This window comes from Protopterus annectens, chromosome 2.part1 (genome assembly GCF_019279795.1).
Source record: "Protopterus annectens isolate FY-2018-M chromosome 2.part1, PAN1.0, whole genome shotgun sequence".
NCBI lineage: Eukaryota > Metazoa > Chordata > Ceratodontiformes > Protopteridae > Protopterus > Protopterus annectens.
The window spans coordinates 1,149,107,571-1,149,131,100 of NC_056729.1; the positions used below are offsets into that span (position 1 = coordinate 1,149,107,571).

At 39.0% G+C, this 23,530-nt stretch overlaps 1 protein-coding gene across 2 annotated transcripts in view; it reads left to right on the forward strand.

The window, feature by feature from the left end:
• The first annotated feature begins 9,760 nt into the window (after nt 1-9,760).
• CLU (clusterin) overlaps nt 9,761-23,530 on the forward strand; it is a 229,419-nt gene continuing 215,649 nt past the window's right edge. For both annotated transcript variants that reach the window (XM_044062683.1, XR_006363635.1), the window contains exons 1-2: nt 9,761-9,909; nt 22,636-22,758. In XM_044062683.1, coding sequence (XP_043918618.1) covers nt 22,674-22,758 — 85 coding nt within the window. In that variant the 5' untranslated portion in view covers nt 9,761-9,909; nt 22,636-22,673. The remainder of the gene's footprint in view (nt 9,910-22,635; nt 22,759-23,530) is intronic.

The following is a 23,530-nucleotide window of genomic DNA, read 5'->3' on the forward strand; positions in this document are numbered from 1 at the left end:
ATTTTGTTGACGACCTTTTTCTCCTTTGCAGAGGTAGTGAAGACCATTTTAAGTTGTTTCAGCAATATTTGAATGGAACTACCTCATTCTTGAAATTTACCAGCCAAGTGTCACATAAGCAGGTCAATTTCCTGGATTTGAGTATCATATTAACACAATATGGTAGTGTTGAGACCACACTCTACAGAAAATCTACATGGAGAAATCATTATCTCCATAAAAGTAGCACGCATCCTAGACATGTTACCAACAACATTATGAAGAATGAGATAGTAAGGATTAATAAAAGATGTACACAGGAATCTGTGATCCAGCAAGAGATGACTAATTTGCAGAATTGTCTTCGAGCACGAGGGTATTCAGAGAAGGATATTGCTATTAATACTAGTAAATCTTATGTGAAGAACAGATGGAGTTCTACGATTCAAGAGAAAGATAAACATACTTTACCTTACACGTGACTATGCATTACCTATAGCACAGATAATAGCCAAGTCAAAGACATCATTGATGAGTTTTGGCCTATCCTAACTCAAGATTCTAGGATACGTTCTATAGTAGGAGGCAACCCGCACTTCAGCTACAAAAATAAGAAAAATATTAAACGTCTCCTCTGTATGAAAGATGCGTTTCAGAAACCCATTGTAATAGCGAGAAAAGGAACCTATCAATGTGGCAATTGTTCTGCTTGTAGACACATTGATAGTAGTAACACATTCAATTGTCCAGGGATGAATAGAGTCTTTACTTTTAACTGCAAAGCTACATGTGTCACCAGAAGCGTTGTTTACTTGGCCACTTGCAAAGAATGTTCAAGTTTCTATGTTGGGAAAACCAACCAGAACTTCAGAAAAAGAATATTGCGGCATTTGGGGGATATTAGAAGAGGAGGCATTCACAATGCCTTGGCAGTGCATGTATTAGAAAATCCGAATCATAGTTTTCTGTTTAAAGCTATTGAAAATATAATTGAAAACATCAAGAGAGGTAATATAGTGAATAAAACAGAAGTTTGTGAAACCAAATGGATTGTGAATTTACGAGCAGATCGAGCCCTTGGCCTTAATGCCATTATTCCACTTAAGCCAATATTGAAGACAAGGAGACCTACCATTGGTTGAATGGTGGGTGTGTGGTTGAAGCAAGAATTTTAGTGGATGAAGATGAAATCCATGGAGGTGTTGTTCCTCATTTGAATTTTATTGGTTAAAACTCTCATATAAATATAAGCAATGGTGTCCCTATCCAACTGTGATCTGATGAAGGAACTTCCGAAACTGCTTATCATTTGTTTATCTGGGACTTTGTTATATTTTGCATTCAAGATTATTTTTGGAGTAACGTTGAGTCATTTGGTTATTTGGCTTTAGCACTGCCGACCGTTGGGCTTTGGTCTTATGCTTGACTAAGTACACCAGTTTATGCTTGGGACGCTGTTTATATCAATATATCAGTTACTCAGCGTTTTGGTTTTGGAAACTGCCATATCGTTGAATTATCAGCTTCAAGTTTAACCAAGAGGCTGTTAGCGTTTCTGTGCAGTGTTTATTGGCAAAGGAGCTTGGACATCGGCTCTAGTGTAAGCCTTCATTTGAACATTTGAAACTGCTATATCGCTGAATTATCAGTTTAACTAAGTGACTGTTAGTGCTTCTGCGCAGTGTTTATTGGTGAACAAGTCTGGATATCAGCTCTATTGCAAGCCTTAATTGAACACTTTGAGTTTGTTTTAAGACATTGCTACGATATATTGATAAGTCTTCTGACTTATGTTTACTGATTTAAGAAGAGCTAAAATTTTATGGTGTTCCGTTTACGAGTGAGCTCGGAACACTTGCAGTGAATTATAATACACTTTTCATTACAGATATATTTTTTTGGATGCTTGTTCTATTATACTAGGACGCATTCAAATGTACTTGATGCTTTTAACTATAATGAGGCATTTGTTACACTGTTGCAGTTTGAACGATACTTTTTGAAAGCAACAATGTTTTATGCTTTTTAAACAACAGTATCTCTTTGGACAGTTTCACTTGGTGGAAAACCAAGCACTGGACGTGCTTTGTAAGCATTCTTTTAAATAAACAATTTAAAAATTATTATTGTTGTGTTCAATACAGCTGTGGAGTAGCGGTGCGATTTTTACTTATTTCCACTCTATGGTTGGGTAGTTAAAGTCACCCAGGATCAGGGTAGAGGGTTGAATCTTGATGGATTCAAGTAAGTCCAGATAGGTGGAGTTTCTTGCTGTAAGAGGCTCAGCGGTATGCCCTTTCTAAATACATGAGACAACAGCTTGAGAGTTGAATACATTTTAATGAAATGATAGATGGGTGGTGGGGGCAACAACATAATATTTGTTACACTGTATAACTTTCTTGATACACAGCTGATGTGCATGTTTGATGAGCACTGCTGCTCATCTCGCTAACAAAGACAAAACATGCAGGCCTAGCACTACATGTACATGCATGTTAATGAATCTCCTAGGAGACCTTGCTTCATATTTCTACACCATCCATACACTGCAAGATGCATTTCTTCACTCTTTATTCTGTTTAATACATATTACTAAAAAATGTGCCTTTTCCTTTTTTGTATTTTTCTTTATCTTCCTCATCTTTCTTGTTCCGTATTTTACTCCAACTCCTAAAGAAATGTTTTGTTTGTGGTCACTTCCCTCTTCCCTATTTTCATTTTCTCTTTCATTTTTCTCTGCTTATTTTTATTGTAAGACCAGCTCCTCTTTCTTCAGTTTTTTTTTTCAATTTCTAAACATTCATCCCCTGAAAAAAAAATTTGTTCCCATATTCTGGCATTATCAAAGCCATCTTTCATGCATTTTGTATAATTCAGCTTACAATTTTTAGAATAAAACCTCTTTACTTACATTGATTACATCTTTTTTATCACAGTCATTAACAGGCTGTGTTGTCCTTCCACAATAATATATAATTCACAATGATCCATGTCTTATTCATCATAATTATATAAGGTATGTGCTAGCACTTGTTTTCTATGCATGTCTGAAGATGTCAGCATTTAGCAGCCTATGGATGGCATGCTGGATTTCCTTTGGTGTCATTCCTTTGAATGATTTTTTCCCCTTATTTTGGAGCTACCTGGTATCCTGGCTTGGTTTAATGTTTAGCTGCAGTTTATTTATCTGTCTAATTCTTGGCATCACTACAGTTAGGATGGCTCCCACTTGCTGCAGTTTGTTTCATTTTGCTGCAATGAAACTTTGATGCTGCAGCATTTGAATACTGTAAGATATCACTGGTTCACTTTCTGTCAGTGCCTAGTATGCTCATTGTGTTTGGTTTCAACAGCTTACCCGATGTTTTGGACTTTCACTCATGAACAACCAGTTGATTTTTTAGATTTTTCAGCCAGCATAAATTTTCTAAACTTTACCTCTTCTGTCTTTTTTCAGACGCTATTTTTTTTCTTACTTTGTGATTCATTATGATGGTTGGCATTGGTTTTTATTATCATCAAACCAGAAATAGTTTCTTGCATTTCAGTTCCTTCCAAAATGGAGTCACATCTTTCCATAATGTCTCCTCAGGATATAGCACTGTCACCCGTAGACTCCTCTTCATTATTGAAGATAATTAGAGTAGTATTATCCAGACCTGCTTCACACAACACAATAGCCACCCTCTTGGTATACAGTAAGATATAACATTTTCTTTTCATCATCAACACTCAGTATCTGTCCGTTACTCTCCTCCTCCTCCACCACCATGCTGGCACTCCTTCCAGTCAGCTACAGCCCTTTGGTACTCTTGGTGAAAAGTGAAGTGAAATTTCTCCATTGCCCTGGACAAATTTTCCTTAGTTAGTATGAATGCTACCTTGGGTCTCCATTGAAAAGAAGCCACTGGCCTAGAAGGTCTAACCCAGTTAGCAAAAGTTAAAAAAAAATTCTGTTGTAATCTGCCTAATGATGTGAACTCATTCACACACGTCACAACTTCAGGGAGGTGAACTGTTCAATTGACATTAAACTCATGGAAATTGTCATTGCCATGGGCACGCAGATCATTTTTCATCCAGGCTTCCACATATTCTGACTTTCTGCAGGACAGCAGGTAAGGGGACTAGATGAGGCCCAAGCCCAAGGGTAGCACCTTAACTCCATGCAAAAAAAAAAAAAAACAGTGGCAGAAATGATGAGCTATGAGGGCATGCTTCTTCATAAACCTTCTGTAGGCTATCATATTATATCATATCATATCATATCATATCAAAACATATTATATCAGATTGTAATAAAACTTCTCTCAGCTTCATATGGGCTGATTATCCCTCATGCATTCTTCCAAATCGCTGTCTTTATTACAGTAAATCAGCCTGAAGAATTTTGCTAAATCTCAGCTCTACAATCAGTGGGCTGCAACTCCTATTACAAATGATGGTTGTAAATGCTTAGCTTACAAAATATCCACATCCAGTTAACTGCTTTTCTCTCCACTTGCACCCAGAAGGGGACACAGATAAGGACAGGGAAGAGATCCAGGGGCAATGTCTACTGCCATGAGCTGGGAGAAGCTGAGGGTCTCCTCCCACCTCCTTTCTTTTGAAGGCTTTCTAGCATTGCCATGTCACATAAGTGCTCAAACTCTTAAAGGTGCCAACCCTCCACTTCTAAATAGTAAATCCAAAAGTAAGGCAAGTACTACCACTCTGTGTATGAAGCAACTTCACTTTATTAAAACAATAAAAGCCATATCATAAGCACTTTAGGGAAAATCCCTTCATCAGATGATAAAACACTAGTAAAAACATGGTATCTAATATAATACAACACAACCAATAAAAATGAATAGTTTACCCTCCTTTTTGCTAGAGCTGAATTTAAAGGGACAACATCATTTAATCCTGGGGTTTTGTCAGCTCCCAGTCTAAGAATCCATTGCATCTCTTTATATTCAGTTTCATTATACAAGTCACCCATTCTTTGACTTCTATTTACAACACATGTAGCCATAAAGGCAAATACATGATCACTATGTGATTCTATATGCTTGTGCAGTGCATTGTGTTCTTTTCTTAACCTTATGTCTGATAGATGCTTAAAAATTCTATCTTTAAGTCTGCAGTTTGTTTTTCCTACATAATATGCAGTACACTGTTGACAGTTTCCAATATAGACAACGTTTTGCGTATTGCAGTCAGCATACATATTCAAAAAGTACTTCTTGTTGGTCCAAGGGTGTATAAAACAGTTTCCTTGTAAAATGTGCTTACAAGCTTTACAGTGTAGGCACTGAGAAGTTCCCTTCTGTTGTCCCTTTAAAACCAGCTCTAGCAAAATGGAGGGTAAACTATTGATTTTTATTGGTTGTGTTGTACTATATTAGATACCATATTTTTACTAGTGTTTTATCATCTGATGAAGGGATTTACCCGAAAGCACTTATGATACTGCTTTTATTGTTTAATAAAGTGAAGTTACTTCATACACAGCGTGCCTTACTTTCGGATTTACTATTTGGATTTTTTGGCAGTACTTTCAGTGGAGGACTCCTTTACTTTTTGTTCTTAACCCTCCACTTCTGTCTGACTTTATGGAAATTGTTTTGGTAGATCAACTAAAGATTTAGTCTCATTTGAACTTCCACAGCCTCATCCTTTTTGCTGTGGTGCTTTGAAAGGGACTTTGTGTCATGCAAAGCTCATGATTTACAAATGAAACTAGGGTCAGGGCAGAGGGAACTCTTGACCTGTTAAGGAGTGGCAATATAGTACCAGCAGTAATTTATGAAACTACAAGGATACTGAGGTTTCATAAATGCATACGGATACTGCATTTGCAGTCATAGCTGAAGGGCTGAAATGCTGAATGATAACTGTAGCAAGCAGCTTGTTAAATTTGCAGCACACAGCTTGCTACAGTACTGAAGTAAAAGTTCGGAAAATAAACCCTCTTCTATCCTTTTAAACTGTAGCATTTGTAGCATGCAGTTGCTACAGTTTGCAGCTTTAACCCCCCCATAAATGGAAAAATACTGGTGGTCCCATTGTAGCTGCCTTGTTCTGCTGCATGTTTACCCTAGTTATGATTGTATGTGGATGCTTTCCGATATTAAAATACAGTTTTGAAAGCAAGGTCTTAACAGTAAACCACACAGTAGAAGCAGCAATCCACATAAATAAAACACTCCAGGTGTGTTGAAAACCATACAAAGCTACCAAACTTAGAATCAATTATCGGCTCAACCTTGAGAAAACAGCCACAGCAGCATTTTTTTTAATGGTTAAGTGCTTTTGTATTTCAAAAGGCTTACAGACTTCTTCATAACCAAATTGTGTCCAAGATGAAAGTGCTTAGATATTGAAAAAAGTTTCATTGTTACTGCTGTGGTCGCATTCTGAAGGGCTTGCTGATAGCCAATTCACTGTAGAAACAGTATTGCTGTTTCTATGCTGGAGATATTTCTTAATATGCACCTAGCGTTTGGATTACCTTTTTGACTGCTGTGTTGTTTTATCTGTGTATATCAACAATAATGTACAGCAGTTTTCTGACTATTTGATCAAAACACTTTCAGTTGACAATTAAAGTGAATGGGCAAAGGCAAAAAAATTCTTACATGATGTACAAGTCCTCTAACAGCCCACCATTCAAGAGTGTCTACACCCTGTACCATGTAATTATTTTAGCTAACTCTGAGATCACCAGATTTCACTATAAGTTTTTCTCTGTCAGTCTCAGATCATTTGATCTGTTGGTCCTAAATGAATGGGCTTCAGCCAAAAAATCTCAATATATATCTGGATAGCTGATATCATCACTCCATGATCCATCCACTACTTGTCAGTTATTAGTACCAATTCATATTGTGTTCCACTTATTAAATTCTATGCATTCTATGTTTTGTAGACTGAAACCCATCTACAATATTCTTCACCGATCTCAGGTTTCTCATATTTCTGGTTGCCATTTTATAAAAAGTACCATCTTCTGCAGAATACATCATCATCATGGAAATGATAAATGAGGACATAGGTAACCTGCAAATGCTGAACCCCTCACAGTTGGCTTTGTTAAAGGAAGATGATGCCTATTAAATCAGGTTGACTTTTTTGAGAGGGTCATCAAAGCATTGGATGAAGGTAGGACTGTACACATAGCTTACCTCAACCTGGCCAAGCTTTTAATACAATACTCCACTGAGGCATTTTAGACAAGTTCACTCATTTTATGTTGCTCAAATTATATATAAAGGCATGGCATCTAGGCCTAAAGAGGACGTTATCACACTGTACTCCACCACTATCAGACCAATCATAGAGTACAATGCTCCCTTTGATATGTACCTGACCAGGCATATGTAACAACTAGAGGGACTTCAGAGGTTCCTTAGAAAAAGAGTGCAAGGCATAACAAACCTGTCTTATGCAGGGCACCTTAAAGCCTTTTCCCTCTACTCAGTCTCCTATAGATTGTTGAGGGGTGATCTATGCCTGGCTTACAAGGAATCCACAAAACCCACACTTATGAATCTCCTACATATTTTAAGTCAAAGAGTACCAGAAACACAAGATCTGTAGACCTGAATTTTGTCTGTGACTTAAACAGAACATGCGGGAGAGACAGATATGTGTCCCAAAGACTACCCCTCATATGCAACCGGCTCCCCATTCATGTGAAGCTGAGTTTGTCTATTATCCAGTTTAAGAGCAACCTAGACCAATGGATGGAGAATAGGAAATTTACACCAGGCCTGACACCCATGTCCGTTATGGACAGAGGTAGCTTATAAATGCCTGCCCTCAATGTCCTATTTGGATACAAGACATCATTATTCTTTTGGAAAACTTGGTTAGACTTAGAAAGGCCCCGGATCATTAGCCAGGCAACAATCTATGAATCATCATCATCATCATCATTGCTGAAGTAGTCCATCAGTCTGATTTCTTAGACAACATCGCTGATTTTGACTTCATTGAGGACTGACAACTAGACTGACTCACCTTATCTGAACAGGAACAGGATCTCAACAGCTTACAAACGAATTATCTGATTCTTACTTGGGTCACCTACAGAAATGCATCACTGTAGCATGCTTGGGTAACTAGCCTAGATGTCATTTCAGCAAAAATAGTCATAAATTAGCTTTGTCTTGTGTACTCACTGCTGGAAGCTGTTTCTCCTCCTAGTGTTTATTATCTTCAATGTGATATGTCCGTACAGGAAGCCAGAGATTTTGCAAGACTTCACTCCTACGCACACCTCCTTCCACATGGCAGATGAGTCAGGAATAGGGCTTTCACTAATAACATCCCCTATCTCTGAAGCAGACTACTGAGATTTACCAAATGCATTGTCTCTCTTCTAGTTATGCTTAAATAGGTGTAGAAATCGAAACCCCCAACCCCTAATTAAGGACAAATTTCTTCAACCATTACTTATTTCACTGTGCCTTATCAATGTACTTAGAACCAATAATTTATTTAATTTTGTTATTAAGATGAGGTTATTTTTGCAATTAAACTGTTGAATTTTATGTGTATGAACCAATATGCACACTTGTAAGCCTATATAACATAATTAAATAAAACTGCACTGATCATTCTTGTGGAGTTTTTAAACTTCATGATTTAGTAAAACAAAAAGCAAGCAAATAAATAACCAAGAAATAAACAAATAAAACAAGCAAATAAATAAATTAGCACACAAGCTTCCCCCCACTTCCAAGAAAATATTCATATTAGCTGTCGCTCTCCCATTCCATTTATCAGCTTTAGTATCATCTCTCTTAGTGACTTCTAGCTTATTAGTTTCCTATGCCTTGTTGAATTGTACCCTATAATCCGGAAATAACCTAGGCAAAGAAATTCATGTATAGTAACTTTGGATAAATCCATAACTTTAACTTGAATCTCTGCTGTCTTGTCCTTGGCATACCATGAGTTTAGTTGGTTAGTTAGTTAAACGGGTCATCTGGGTGATCCTCAAGGACTTATTTCAGGCTCTTCCTGAATGCAATAAAATGCAAATGCAGAAACAGAAAACAGTTTGTACAAAAAAGCTTGTGAATACAACATTGCTTAATCCAAGTGGACATCTCTAAAGAGAAAGACTATTAGTAAGAGGATGATGTTTAAACGGTGTATTGGAAAAGGTAGAATTCTATGGGTTTGGGCAGAGAAGGGTGCATTTTAATGAAGGACTGAATTTTAATTTATTGGTGGATGAACTGTAAGAGTGTAAGTCATAGCTCTCAACCTTCTATCTCCAAAATAATGTGGAACAAATGGGCAAAATGTGGAACACATACTAATGGCTTACTAACATCTTCAACTAGGAAGGTCATAGAATGGTTAAAATATGCTGGTTTTACTTATAAAGAAGATCATTTAATGAATTAATATGATTAATTTCTATTTACCATGGATTTCACTTAAAAAAATTCCTAACACTGAATGTGTGACACTCTTTCAATGTGGAACTTTGAGAAGACCCCAAATGGGTATGGTGTAAGTAAGACTGGGTGAGACAGGGTAGAAGAGGTTTCAGGTAACGGATGTTTACATACCCATTCAATATACAACAAACCATATAGCATCCATCCTGCTGAGACAGGCAAGACATCACTTTCTAGGTTGTATTCTGCTGCGTTTTGTTTTAGTTTCCTTCATGTTTGCTGTCTCACTGGAGTTCAAATTCCTGAGTATTTAACCTGTTATTATACTGCCATCTTGTGGCTAGATGTGCAGTTTACAAGCGTTCCTGAAAAGCTCTGACACAATTTCCAGAAAGATCCAAAGCTTGAAAGTAAGTGCATTCTCATCATGTGAATCACACTGTCTGCAACAACAGATGGTATAAATACCCCAACAGCTGCAGACATCTTTGTGTCTGTTGAACAACAAGAGCTAGAAAATTCCAAGGTAAGGCAACATGTTTGCTTTATGTTTTTTTAATAGTGTGATGTTTAGGAAGCATTTCGCAGCTAGACAGTCCTCACAGACAACAATTACTGTGAAATCAGTGCTTCTTCAATGTTCATGCAATGCAATGCTTATTCAATGCAATTTATGGTGCTGTTATATATTTAAGTGTGCAACTACTTTTATTTTCAGTTTTATGTTCTTTGTGAATTATAACTGTATCACTCTGTAGACAAATGACAGAAATACAAACACACCCACACACAGAAACGTGTATATTTATTTCTTGCAGCTTCATTATGTCAGGATTAGTACTGCAGAAAAATCAAGTGCCTCTGGAATTTTGCAGGAGCTTTTAAATATACCATCCTTTTGCTGCAAATATTATAGAAGTTATGGAGAATTTAAACAAATCAGCATAAAACAATATTAACATTTAGGAAATATTAATAAACTCGGAAGATAGTTTTTACATGTTTATGATAATGTTTTTTAAACCACAGAAGGAATTAGCTAATACAACTTTTGTGGCCCTCCTGTGCGCTGTACATACAGTATTTTCTCGCGTTATTAAAAGTAAAATTAATACAATCGTGTACTGGAGTAGAGGATGGATGTGTGTGTTTTTTCCCCTCACAGGGATGAGAAAATAGCTCATATGTCATTATAAAATCCATCTCATTATTGTAACAGGCAAAATTTTGTTTTATGTGCATAATAAAGTGCATCTAAAGATTTTTTTTTTACTAAACACAGCCAGCAAATAGCATAGATTCACTGATTCATCATTCTATATTTATAAAGTTATGCAAACTTTTGCTAAACACTGTTTGATGTGAGGTGAAGAAAATAGAATACTCAAAAAAGAGTAAACTTTTTTCTTGCATAGCAGGGGATTAATATTACCTTTCTGTGACTACCATGTAACTCTGAAAATGTGACTGCGATGTAATGCATAAGCTTATACAGATTGCATTATGGAAGCTCTTAATTAATTTTGAGCAGTGCAGATAGAATACAGTGATAGAATTTCTTACATGTTGGTACAATATATTAACTGTTTGTAGCTTATGCTTTGGACGTTGACCCCTTCTGGTTTATTACAGCAAGTAACACAAACTACTGAGTTATATATATTGCACAGAATTCTGTATTTTACAATCCCACTAGAACAACTGTCTTATTAGGTAGGACAGAGCAGGAAGGCGATGTTAAGCAGTGTTTTACAGGCAGACAGTTGAATTTCTCTGAATCGTGCTGCAATGAACACATCTATAATTGCTGTCCTGGCAAATGCTTGCATTTTGCAAACTCTATAGTATTTCCCATTTGGTTGAAAAGGGTATTATCTTCATCTGGAATTACGAGGTCTTTATTTCTCTGTTTTATTTTTAAGACACCAGTGCATGTTTTATGTAAGTGTCACATTTAATCAGCACTAACTGATCTAGAAGCTTGGCTGATAAAAGCTGCATACTGTGCTGTTTAATATGATGTACCACTCAGTGATATAGTACTGTTTGGTATGTTTTGTTACCCTTTCAGTGAGAAACCATTAATCTATCAGTACAGTTAATGTGTGTTTGTGTATGTATGTATGTATAAATATAAATATATATATATATATATATATATATATATATATATATATATATATATATATATATATATATATATACATACCATAGTCTCATAAACTGACCCTAAAGTACTAAGATACTGTAGACCTCAGTAGCCATTTCATGGGTCTATAGGTATATACTAGGCTAATGACCACTAGGGCCCTTATAAGCCTAGCCATGCAACCCAAAAGTAGCCCACAAATTTGATTTATGTAAGAGGTAATTTACTGACTACCTCTGTCCATCAGAGATATAGGTGCCAGGCCAGTGTTAAATTTCTGATTAGCCATCCACTGGTCCAAGTTATGCTTATATAAGGATAGGGAGGAACTATGCTTCACATGGATTTCCTGAACAAGAAAATGGAAATTCTCTGAGATACCTATCTTTCTCCGTCTCTCTCCAACTTATGTTGCAAGCAAAATGTAGGTGTTTTACTCTAGCAGTTCTGATGCTGTTTGTTTTGCTAATGTGCAGAAGGTTCATCAGAACAGGGTCCAGGGATGCCTTGTATGCCAGGCAAAGATCATCACATAAGAGATTATAAGATACAAAGTAAAGAGTAAAAAAAAAGAGTAAAAAAAAAGAGTAGACTTAAAATTGACACTTTATTCTGCTGCTTTTACTGTAATTGTTTTCTTCCTACTTTATTACCTTATTTTTGCTGTGTGCTCTTACGTATTCAAGTGCTTTTATTCTGCTGCATTTATTACTGCTTGTTAGTAGCCTGATTAAATTTATCTTTTATTCTAAGCATCTTAGCTTTGTTTTTAGCACTTGTGTTTAGGCCAGTTACTCTACATTTAAGAAGGTTCTTGTGGTCTACATTCTTGTGGACACACCCTTATCAAAACCCTCTGTCCATAAGTCCACCCAAGCATTTGGAACTCTGTCAGGACAATTCGCATCAGTTTCTCCTGTCAGCCTGGTCGACATGGGCATACTGAGACAGTGTAGCAACTGTCTTGTGTTTACTGACAGCCCTCTTCTCCTAGCACATAATTCTTCTACTTGCGAGAAATGCATCTACATCAGTAACCTGGAATCCATGCTGTCTCGCGCCACAGTCAGTACTCCTGACAAAGAGCAGTTTGCCATCACAAACACCACACCACTCACATCACATAGTCAAGCACAACACACACGCATACTTATGTAGAGGTCCTCAACAAAACTTACCTGAAAAGCAGAGACCTCCAAAACACACTCACAATCATTCCACACACAACACCAAATACATCACACACAGCAGACAACACACCAGTCTCTCCCAAACACAGTCCATAAGGCAAAACAATAAACCATCACAGTCCACAAGGCATAACAATAAACCAGACATACTAGTCATTGGTGACTCAGTTGTGAGACACACCAATGTCCCCCTCACCAGGCTCAACAAGGAGAAGATCGCAGTCAGTTGTCTGTCTAGTGCCAGAATCTGCCACATCACTCACGCACTTAAGTCTCTCCACAAGTACAAGTATGACTGTCATTGTCCATGTTGGTGTGAATGACTTGAGATGTACCTCCCTGGACTATATGAAGAGAGACATGACTAAGCTCTCAGAATATGTGTTCCAGGCAGGTATGACCCTAGCCCTAAGCAGCATCCTACTTTCTCCAAGAATGATACCACAGTACCAACAAAAAATAATTGACTTCAACATATGGATTAGTGATCAGCAGTATGGTTTCATGCCAGGAAAGAGCACTACAGATTCAATATTTGCTCTGAGAGTGTTATTGGAGAAATACAGAGAATGTCAGAAGGAGTTGCATTGTGTCTTTGTGGACTTAGAGAAAGCATATGACAGGGTGACTAGAGAGGAGTTGTGGTATTGTATGAGGAAGTCGGGAGTGGCAGAGAAGTATGTAAGAGTAGTACAGGATATGTACAAGGGTAGTGTAACATTGGTGAGGACTGCGGTGGGAGTGACAGATACGTTTAAGGTGGAGGTATGATTACATCAGGGATCAGCTCTGAGCTCTTTCTTATTTGCAGTGGTGATGGACAGGTTGACAGATGACATTAGACAGGGGGCCCTGTGGACTATGATGTTTGCAGACGACATTGTGATATGTAGTGAGAGTAGGGACCAGGTTGAGGAGACCCTGGAGAGCTGGAGATATGCTTTAGAGAGGAGAGGAATGAAGGTCAGCAGGGCTAAAACAGAATATATGTGTGTAAATGAGAGGGAGGGTAGAGGAATGGTGAGGATGCAGGGAGTACAGTTGGTAAAGTTGGATGAGTTTAAGTACTTGGGATCAACAGTTCAGAGTAATGGTGAGTGTGGAAGAGAGGTGAAGAAGAGAGTACAGGCAGGGTGGAATGGGTGGAAAAGAGTGTCAGGAGTGATTTGTGACAGACGGGTACCAGTAAGAGTGAAAGGGAAGGTCTACAAGAGGGTAGTAAGAACAGCTATGTTATATGGGTTGGAGACAGTAGCATTGATGAAAAGGCAGGAGTCAGAGCTGGATGTGGCAGAGTTAAAGATGTTAAGATTTGCACTGGGTGTGACTAGGATGGACAGGATTAGAAATCAGTATATTAGAGTGTCAGCTCAGGTTGGACAGTTTGGAGACAAAGCAAGAGAGGCAAGATTGCGTTGGTTTGGACATGTGCTGAGGAGGGATGCTGGGTGTATTGGGAAAATGATGCTAAGGACGGAGCTGCCAGGTAAGAGGAAAAGAGGAAGGCCTAAGATAAGGTTTATGGATGTGGTGAGAGAGGACATGCAGGTGGTTGGTGTGAAAGAACATGATGCAGATGACAGGAAGAAATGGAAACAGATGATCCGCTGTGGCGACCCCTAACGGGAACAGCCGAAAGAAGATGATGATGATGATATGGCTTAGTTTTTGGTGTCATTGCAAGGGGATCCAGTATCTGTCTGCCTGGGATGACATGGTCGACAGGCCTCTATGCTTTGCCAGAGATAGCCTCCAGCTGCACCACTGGGTTTTTGGATCCTGGCCAAGGCTCTCGCCTCCCCCATTGTGCCTTTTTTGGCAATGTCCCAAAGACAAACCTTCCAACATAAAAGATCTATCAAAAAGCAAATTGAAGGTCATGCTGCTTAATACTAGGAACCTCAACCTGAAAATGCACTCACTGGAGGCTCTTCCTGCACTAGAACATGTCGATGTCTGTGCATTAACACAAACTGGCTTCAGGGCTGTGGAGAGCACCCCTGCCTTACCAGGCTATACCTCATTACAAACATTCCGACTCCAAAATGAGGTCAGGAAGATTAAGAGTGGTGGAGTCTCTATCTTCATTAAGGAGAGGCACACCTCCAGACTGGTTTTCCAGCATGATGCACTGGAACTACTCCAGGTGCAATTGACAGTTGGCAAGGCACCCATTCAAGTTATAGCCAGCTATAGCCCCCCCCCCCTCCATGACTCAGGACACCCACTCCTCTTACCTGGATCTACTTGACTCCAACAAGGTACCCCCTAACACCATGATCCTTAGTGACTTAAACTACCCTACCCCCCATAGACTGGGTGAACTATTCCTGCACTAATGCACTCACTCAACAGTTCCTTGACTTAATCAGTTCTAATGCACTAGACCAACTCATCTCATCCCCCACAAGGGGAGATAACATTCTGGACTTGATTCTCACCAACATGGGCAACTGCTACACCACTCCCATAGTATATTCTTTGCTGGTGAGATCAGATCATCAGACTGTCTCATTCGATGTTTCTATCTCACCCGGCCACCCCCCCACCCCCAGACATAATAAAGCTAAAAAGCTTCTCAAAAGCTGACTACAGCCTCCTAAGGGAGGGTATCTGTAGCTTCACACCACCGCACCCCTCAGAGGATGCAGACATCTATGCTGAACAGTACACCAATGCAGTATACAAGCACCTGTACAGCTGCAGGGACTCAGCTATACCCAATAGAACTAAAACCTGCTCCTCAAGGAAACACAAACCTGTTTGGACATCCTCTATCAACAGCCTTTACAACAAAAGGAATAAACTGTTATCCAAGGCAGGGGTCTGCAACCTGTGGCTCTGGAGCCGCATGCGGTTCTTCCACCCCTCTGTAGTGACTCCCTGTAGCTTTGAAAAATAATGGCCACTCTGCCGTACAACACACACACACACACACACACACACACACACACACACACACACACACACACACACACACACACACTGAGAGCGATCGAATGATGGATTTTAAATATTACTCTTATAAATTTAGAAACTTGCCAGAATTACATGGTTTCTTTTACTATGCATTCTACACACACTGAGCATGATCAAGCAATTCCTTGGCAGCATCAGCATCTCCTGAAAGGTTTCTGTACCTCTCCACTATACCTCTGAAACTCTTACCACAAGAAATCTGGACAGAGCCGCAAATAAAGGGAGAACAAAGGAAGAAAAATAGTGACACATTTTAAATATTGCTTGTATAAACTTAGAAACTTTATTGAATAACACTATTTCTGTTAACATACATTTTACACACACACACACACACACATACACACACACACACACACACACACACACACACACACACACACACACACACACACACACACACACACACACACACACACACACACACACACACACACACACACACACACACACACACACAAAGTTACCTGTCAAATGTACAGATTTTCGCAGAATGTCCTGATTTTTGCCTCATATTTTTTGGTCTGTTTCTCATAAAATTGTGGTTTTCTGGCAAATGATTTTGGGCTGAAGTCAGAAAATATAGACAGACACTTGAGCTTCAGACTTCATACCATTCAGAAAATTCATGCTAATGCAAAACCTGTTCTATCAACTTTCTAAGTTTGTAAAAAGTGTCCCTATTTTTGGGACTTTGTCTCCCAATTATTTATGGCTTTGTCCAGATTTCTTGCTCTAATAAGATGAAAGGTATAACACACACACACACACACACACACACACACACACACACACACACACACACACACACACACTGAGAGTGATCAAGCGATCCCAATAAAAATGTCAACAAAGGAACAAAAATAGGGATGGATTTTAAATATTGCTGTTATACACTCAATTCTTTTATATGCAGAATAATAACTATATATAAAACTTAATACACTGTGTTATCTTCATTTTACAGGTCAAATATGTTTTGTGGCTCCAGATGAATTTTATTTGGTAGGAGAAGGGCAAAAATGGCTCTTTTGATAGTGAAGGTTGCAGACCCCTCTCCAAGGATAAAAAGGAACAAATTCCAAATCAGAAAAACTCCCTCCTTAGCCTCAACAAGCAAATTAGATCACTAGTGAAAACCTCCAAAGCCAATTATGAATTGAAACTAGCCTCCAAAACAAAGGGAAATCACAAAGTCTTCTTCAGTTGTGTCAGGAACCTCCATGGCAAAACCCAGGTTTGTTCTGAATTAGTACTTAACAGTATCACTTACACTTATCATGTTGACTTAACTAACCTGCTAGCAGATAGGTTCAGCACAAACTTCACCCCCCTGCCCCCACAATGGCCCATTTAACATCCCCGATACTTGGCCTGCACCTCACATCACACTAGATCAAGTGTTAAAGGCCCTATCCAAGGCAAAGAACACAGCTTCCATGGGACCTGATAGTATCCCAGTCTGTATTCTACACCATCTCCAGCAAGAACTGGCTTCGTCATTGAACACCCTATTCAACCACAGCCTATATACAGGCTTCATTCCAGCAGAGTGGAGAACCACCATTGTCATTTCCTTGCACCAAGGTGGTGCCACTACTGGCCCTGGAAACTATTGCCTCATTAGCTTGACAAGTCTGATCTGTAAAGCCATGGAGCGTATTATTATGGATCTCATAAACAAGGACATAGGCAATGTCCAAGCACTTGACCCCACCCAGTTTGGATTCGTCAAGAGCAGATCTTCCCTGTTGAACCTGGTTGACTTCTATAAGACTGTCACCAAGGTCGTGGATGATGGAAAGTCAGTGCATACAGCTTACCTTGACTTGGCCAAGGCCTTTGACACAATCCCCCACTCAGACATCATTGAAAAGCTAACACAACTTGGCATAAATCCCTATCTCATCGGGGGGTGGCCAACTGGCTCACTGACAGGACCCCAAAAGTCAAAATAGGCACCTACACCTCCGATAGCATCGCTGTTGCTAGTGGATTTCCCCACGGATCTGTTCTGGGACCCCTACTGTTTGGCATCTACTTCTCAGAGGTCCAGGCAAAGACAAAAGGCCCGTGGCTAGCTAGGTTTGCCGATGACTGTAAATTGGGTACTGTCATTGACTCCCCAAATGATGTTAACATACTGCAAGAGGGTCTCACAGCAACTAATGACTGGTGCCAAAGTTATCGCCTCAAGCTAAATGCAGAAAAAAATGTATCATCATACCATTCATCAGAAACATGACCCCTACTGATTACCGCATCAATGGCAACCCCCTAAGCACACAACCTGTGGTGAGAGACCTGGGCACTCATGTTGATAACAACCTCACATTTGATCATCATGTAGCGGCAGTGGTCAGAAAAGCCTTTTACTTGGTTTATTTCATGAATAAAGGGTTTGCATCCAAAAAAAGGAGGCTATTATCTCTCTATACTCCTCTGTCATTAGACTAGTAATTGAGTATAATGCCCTTTTTGGTATGTACCTCTCCAGACATCTGCACCAAATGGAAAGGACACTGAAATACCTCACAAAGAAAATCCATGGCCTCCAAAACCTGTCCTATGTGGACAGGCTCATATCACTGTCACTGTACATGGTATCATACTGATTGCTCAGGGGTGATCCTGTGTCTTGCCTACAATGCAATCTTGGACTCTGCCCTACTAGACATGCTCATATCCATAAGTCTAACTCCTCATACCTTACCTGCTCAAAAGACCTGAGTCTAATATGCAACATCAACAAAACCTGTTGGAGAGACAGGTTTGTCACCCAGAAGCTGTACTGTCTCTGGAATAGACTTCCCATACACATCAAACAGAGCACCTCATTGACCCTCTTCAAGCACAACCTTGAAGAGTGGGTGGGAAACCACAAATTTGTCCTAGAGGTTCCACCTGTGTCCCTCACTGACAGGGGCAACAGGTGCTGAGTTTTTTTTTTTTTTGGGGGGGGGGGGGATTCTTGGCTAGGCTTTTAAGGGCCACAGGACCATTAGCCTAGTAACCTCCTATGGTCCTGTGAGACAGAGCTTTAAGTTGACCAGTGTAGGACATTGTGTTTACTCCCTTTTTTAATTTCTCCAAATCTCTTGGGTTTCTAATACTATGATGGGAATAGACCCCATTCCTAAGTCAAAGTACGATTAAAGTTCATGAAATCAGTATTGTTTCACTCTTTGATGTCAGCCAAAACTCCCTGTATGATGACCTCTCTGGACCTAGATGCCATGACCTTGTTTATAGGTTGAGCAACATAAAAGGATTTTCTTACTGCCATGTGTTACTTGAAGGCTAGGTTGTTATCTACATGACTTCTCAGATCCCTGACTAATGAATCAACTTTTAGGGTTGTTTTATTTATTACATAGTTTGCTGGGGTGGCAGATTCCCAAAAGGTAGTATAATGCATCTCTTGTTATTGAATTTTAAGCCATGGCTTTGGCACCAAGTATTTGTGTTGGACCTTTCTGAAGTGCTGGGGTGGCAGATTCCCAAAAGGTAGTATAATGCATTTCTTGTTATTGAATTTTAAGCCATGGCTTTGGCACCAAGTATTTGTGTTAGACCTTCCTGAAGTGTGTTCACATCTTGGAGGGGGGGGGGGGGTTCAGTGTCTGCTTCTACTCTGCAATCATTTGTGAACTTGGTTAGTCAGAAGCCTTTAACATTGGCTTTGGCATCTCAGAAGTAGATGTCCAAGAGGAGTGGGCCTAGCACAGAGCCCTGGGGACTCCTCTGGTGAAAAACCTCTTTGTAGAGGTGGCCTCGTCAATTCTAACCTCCTGGGTTGTATCAGTGAGCAACCTAGCTATCCAGTGTGTTATAAAGGGGGTTATACATAGTTCTGTAACTTTGTTGACAATGCCCGAGTGGGGCATTATATCAAATGCTTTTGGCAGATGTAGGTAGCAGTATGCACCATTTTCCCCTCATCTGTTGCCTTAGTGACCTTTTCAAAGAAGTCTATCAGATTCAGTAAGCATGACCTTCCTTTGGCAAAGCCAAACTGGGATGGATCCAGTGTCTGGAGGACTCCTATGCCTTGTTGCTGTTAATTTCCATGATAATTCTTTCCATGGCTTTGCAAATAAGACTATTCAGACTAATGGGTCCTTAGTTTCCGGGATCTGTTGAAGGGCCTCCCTTATGAAGGAGGATGACCACTACAGTGCTCCATTCACATGGAGCAAAGCTTGTTTAAGACTATAGTTAAATAATGACTCCAGGGGACTTTAAGTCATAGTTTGTACTGTCCAGGAGACATCCTGAGATGTTGTTAGTGATCATTGAGGCTGCGTTCTTGGCTTTAGTGAATGTAGCCAGTACATGCTCTCTAGTTGTAGTTGGAGTGGTTATGTTTGAAGGTATTTTGGGGGGATGGTTGGTGGTCAGAGAGGGATAAATTTGGCACTGAATTTGCCCACTGTCAGGTTCACTATATTGCTAGGCTCTGTGAATGTGGCACCATTAACCACCAATTCAGCACACTGCTGTGTGCTGCCCTTGAGATTTGTGACATAGCTGTAGAAGACCTTATGGTTATCTTTCACATGGAAGGCTATCTTAACTTTGAAGTTGGGTTTGCTTGACCTAATTAGCCCTCCTAGTTGCCTGTTTAGTTTAATTAGAGAGTTTTTATCTATATGCAAATTACCCTTCCTGATGTTTGCCATAATTTTTTTTCTTTTGTTGTATAGTCTGTTTAATTTGGGATGCCACCAGTGCAGTTCATTTCTGGGGCTAGTCCTGGGCTTACTTGGTAGATACAGCAGCCTCTATGCAGCCACTGACATGGCTGTATAGAGTTTCTGAGAGCAATTCAGCATAGACTGCAGTGTTCTTGGGGTTTGGAGGTGCACTGAATTTTGACAAATAATCACTTAATAAAAGGTAACTTGCCTGTTCTGAATTGTCTGAATGTTATCAGACTTTGAGAGTTCACATAATGCTACAGTTGCTGCGTTTCTTCAGTGCCTTCTTTTTTTCTTATTGATGGTGTATCATTTTCAACAATATTATTAACATTAATGCGAAATTACTAGATGGAATAATTTATGTAATCCCAGGGCAAGTAATTTGTGTATCTGTCCTGTTAGCCCTGGTACTATTAACATGTCCTGTCCCCAAACAAGTTATAACTTTGTTTCAGTGTGATCAGATGTTACACCAGATTTGAAGAGCAGGATCAGACAACATGGTGCTCAGAAGGTTAATAGGAGTCATGGGTCAAGGATGGTCTCCATAGATCAGCATTGTGGAGAGTCGGTTTGCAACTGGGATTTAATGTGAAGAAGTGCAGGGTTTTGCATAGTGAATTAGGTGTGGAAAACATATCATTCTGGTGATGTGAACTTAGGCTGGATAGATGAAGAAAATGATATGTAGTTAATAATCACTCCTAAGCTAAACTAGCATGAAAAGGCATTTCTAAAAGACTGTAACCTATAGATCTGCAAAGGTCAAGACATGAAGTCCAAAGCGGTCATCCTTCCATCATATAAGGTAGCACTAATGCTACAATGTCCTGGAGACCATAAAGACTATTCATGTCAGACGCATGTAATATGTCACCAAAGCATGAGAAATACACTAGGACCTGGAGTATAAGTAATGACTTAGAAATACTAATAAGTGTACATTAGAAGGGAGGTGGGAAATGGAGAATATCATCTAGAAACACTGCATCATCTAGATAAAGCAAACAGAGGTGATGTCAAAGAAGGATATGTTTCTTACCTTAAGAAGGGTCATTTCAAGTAAACAGTTATTTCAAAGGAAATGTGACCCAGTCCTGAAACGTATTGTCTGAGGTAGGGGTACAGAGTAAGTTAACCAAAATGATCAAGGTTTCTAGGGGCAGAGACAGGGAAAGCTGTTGGGCAAAAAGAGTGTCCCCATCATCTGAACTAGTGTGATGCTCAACAGAAGTGAATCTGATAAAAATGTAATATTAACATAAAATTACTGTTAACCTAAAAAATTAGGAAATATTTAACTTGCATTATGAAGCTCTATTACTAGTACTCAGCCATCTTAGCTGCACCTGCGGGTAAAATGCAAATATATACATTTTAATACATACTGCGCAACAAGATTCTGAGAAGCCAGTTGGCCCGTAATTATAATTATATGCCTTAATATTGCCATAATAGGGAATAAAATGTTTCTAACATTTTTGTTTATTCTGTCATTGCAATTTATGTTTGTAATACTAATCCAACTGGGCATGCTCTATCACATAACATTGACATAATACTTTCCCTGGCATATTCTCTCATGAGGCAGAGAATAATTCCTTCTTGGCTGTACTTTATTATGAAATATTATCACACTTCAGACACATGTACCATTAGGTTTTGCCTCATGTTCCACAGTGCACCATGAGACATAATGATACACCTTTATATAACAAGCCATGTGTGCATTTAACAAGGAAATGCTTATACAGCTTCAAGACCAGGATGTCTGAAAACGGTGTGTGTGTGTGTGTGTGTGTGTGTTTGGGACAAAGACTCTGGCTACCTGCATGTGGGGTCCATGGCACCACACCTTCTACTGTTATATTCTAAATCCAAAGTTACAGTTGCATCTGTAATGAGACTATTGTATGACATCTTGAAAGTACTCTATAGTTCTGGCTTAGCATATAGGAAAACTTTTGGAGGGTCAAACCACTTAGCTTATTTTTATCCATTAATCCACCTTCAGAGTACTATCACACAATAACTCATAATCTGCTGTGTATAATTGTTTAATTTCTGATTTGAGTTTTCTGACTGCAGGATTGTTGAATTTCCTATTATTCATGCCATTTTGATATCAATCATTTGCAATACTTTTATAAATGCAGAAGCAGAGCTTGCACTCTAAAATTAGTCATTATCATCTATTAAATATGCATCTGTTTTTTTTTTTTTTTTTGTAGAATAACCAGGTCCACCTTTGGACCAAAAAAGTGAGAAAATGAAGAACTTTCTCTTTGCACTACTGGCATTCCTCTTCATCTTCAGTTTATGTTATGCTGAACCTACACAAAAGGATCTAAAACGTAAGTAGTCTACAACCACGTTGCATCTTATTTAATTTTCTGTTATATTGTTTTCATTTTAGCCCATAAGCACATCAGGATACCTTTATTATGGATTCCAAAATGGTAGACAGCCTGTAAGCACACTGACAGTGCAGCTCCTGCATTCCTATACTATAATCTGACTTCAAACCAGCGCATCGCTTAGGAAAAGTATACCAAACATCAATGGATTAAAGCAGAAATATGAGTACTTACTTGTTTCATCTTTATTTTTCAAAGATTCTCTTATTCTGAAGGAAAAATAATTACTTGTTGGAAACAGAGCCCTGAACCGTGTGGATTCTTCAAGACTAACAGGCCTAATAAGAGGAAAGTAACAAGAAAAACAACTTTCATAACAAGACTTATCATTTAAAATTCTGCACTACTACTAGGAATCTAACTATACAAGATTAATGGAGAATCAGCCAGATCAGATAAACTGTCTGCAATTACTACCCCTGAGAAAGAAATCACTTCTAAAAGGCAAAAAATTAACAAGCAACAACAAGAAGCTGATAAAATGTCTCAAAGATTAAAACAAGAACAACCTTTAACACTGGAGAATCTGAAAACTGCTTTACAACCTTTACAAACAGAAGTGCAGGGTTTCTCTCATAAGCTAACTACATTTGGTTCTACTCTGGACCAAATTGTGCTTAGGCTTGAACAAAATGAAGCTAAAATTATGGACAATGAGCTAAAAATAAATGAACTGCAACAAAAAGCACAAATCAGTGACACCATAATT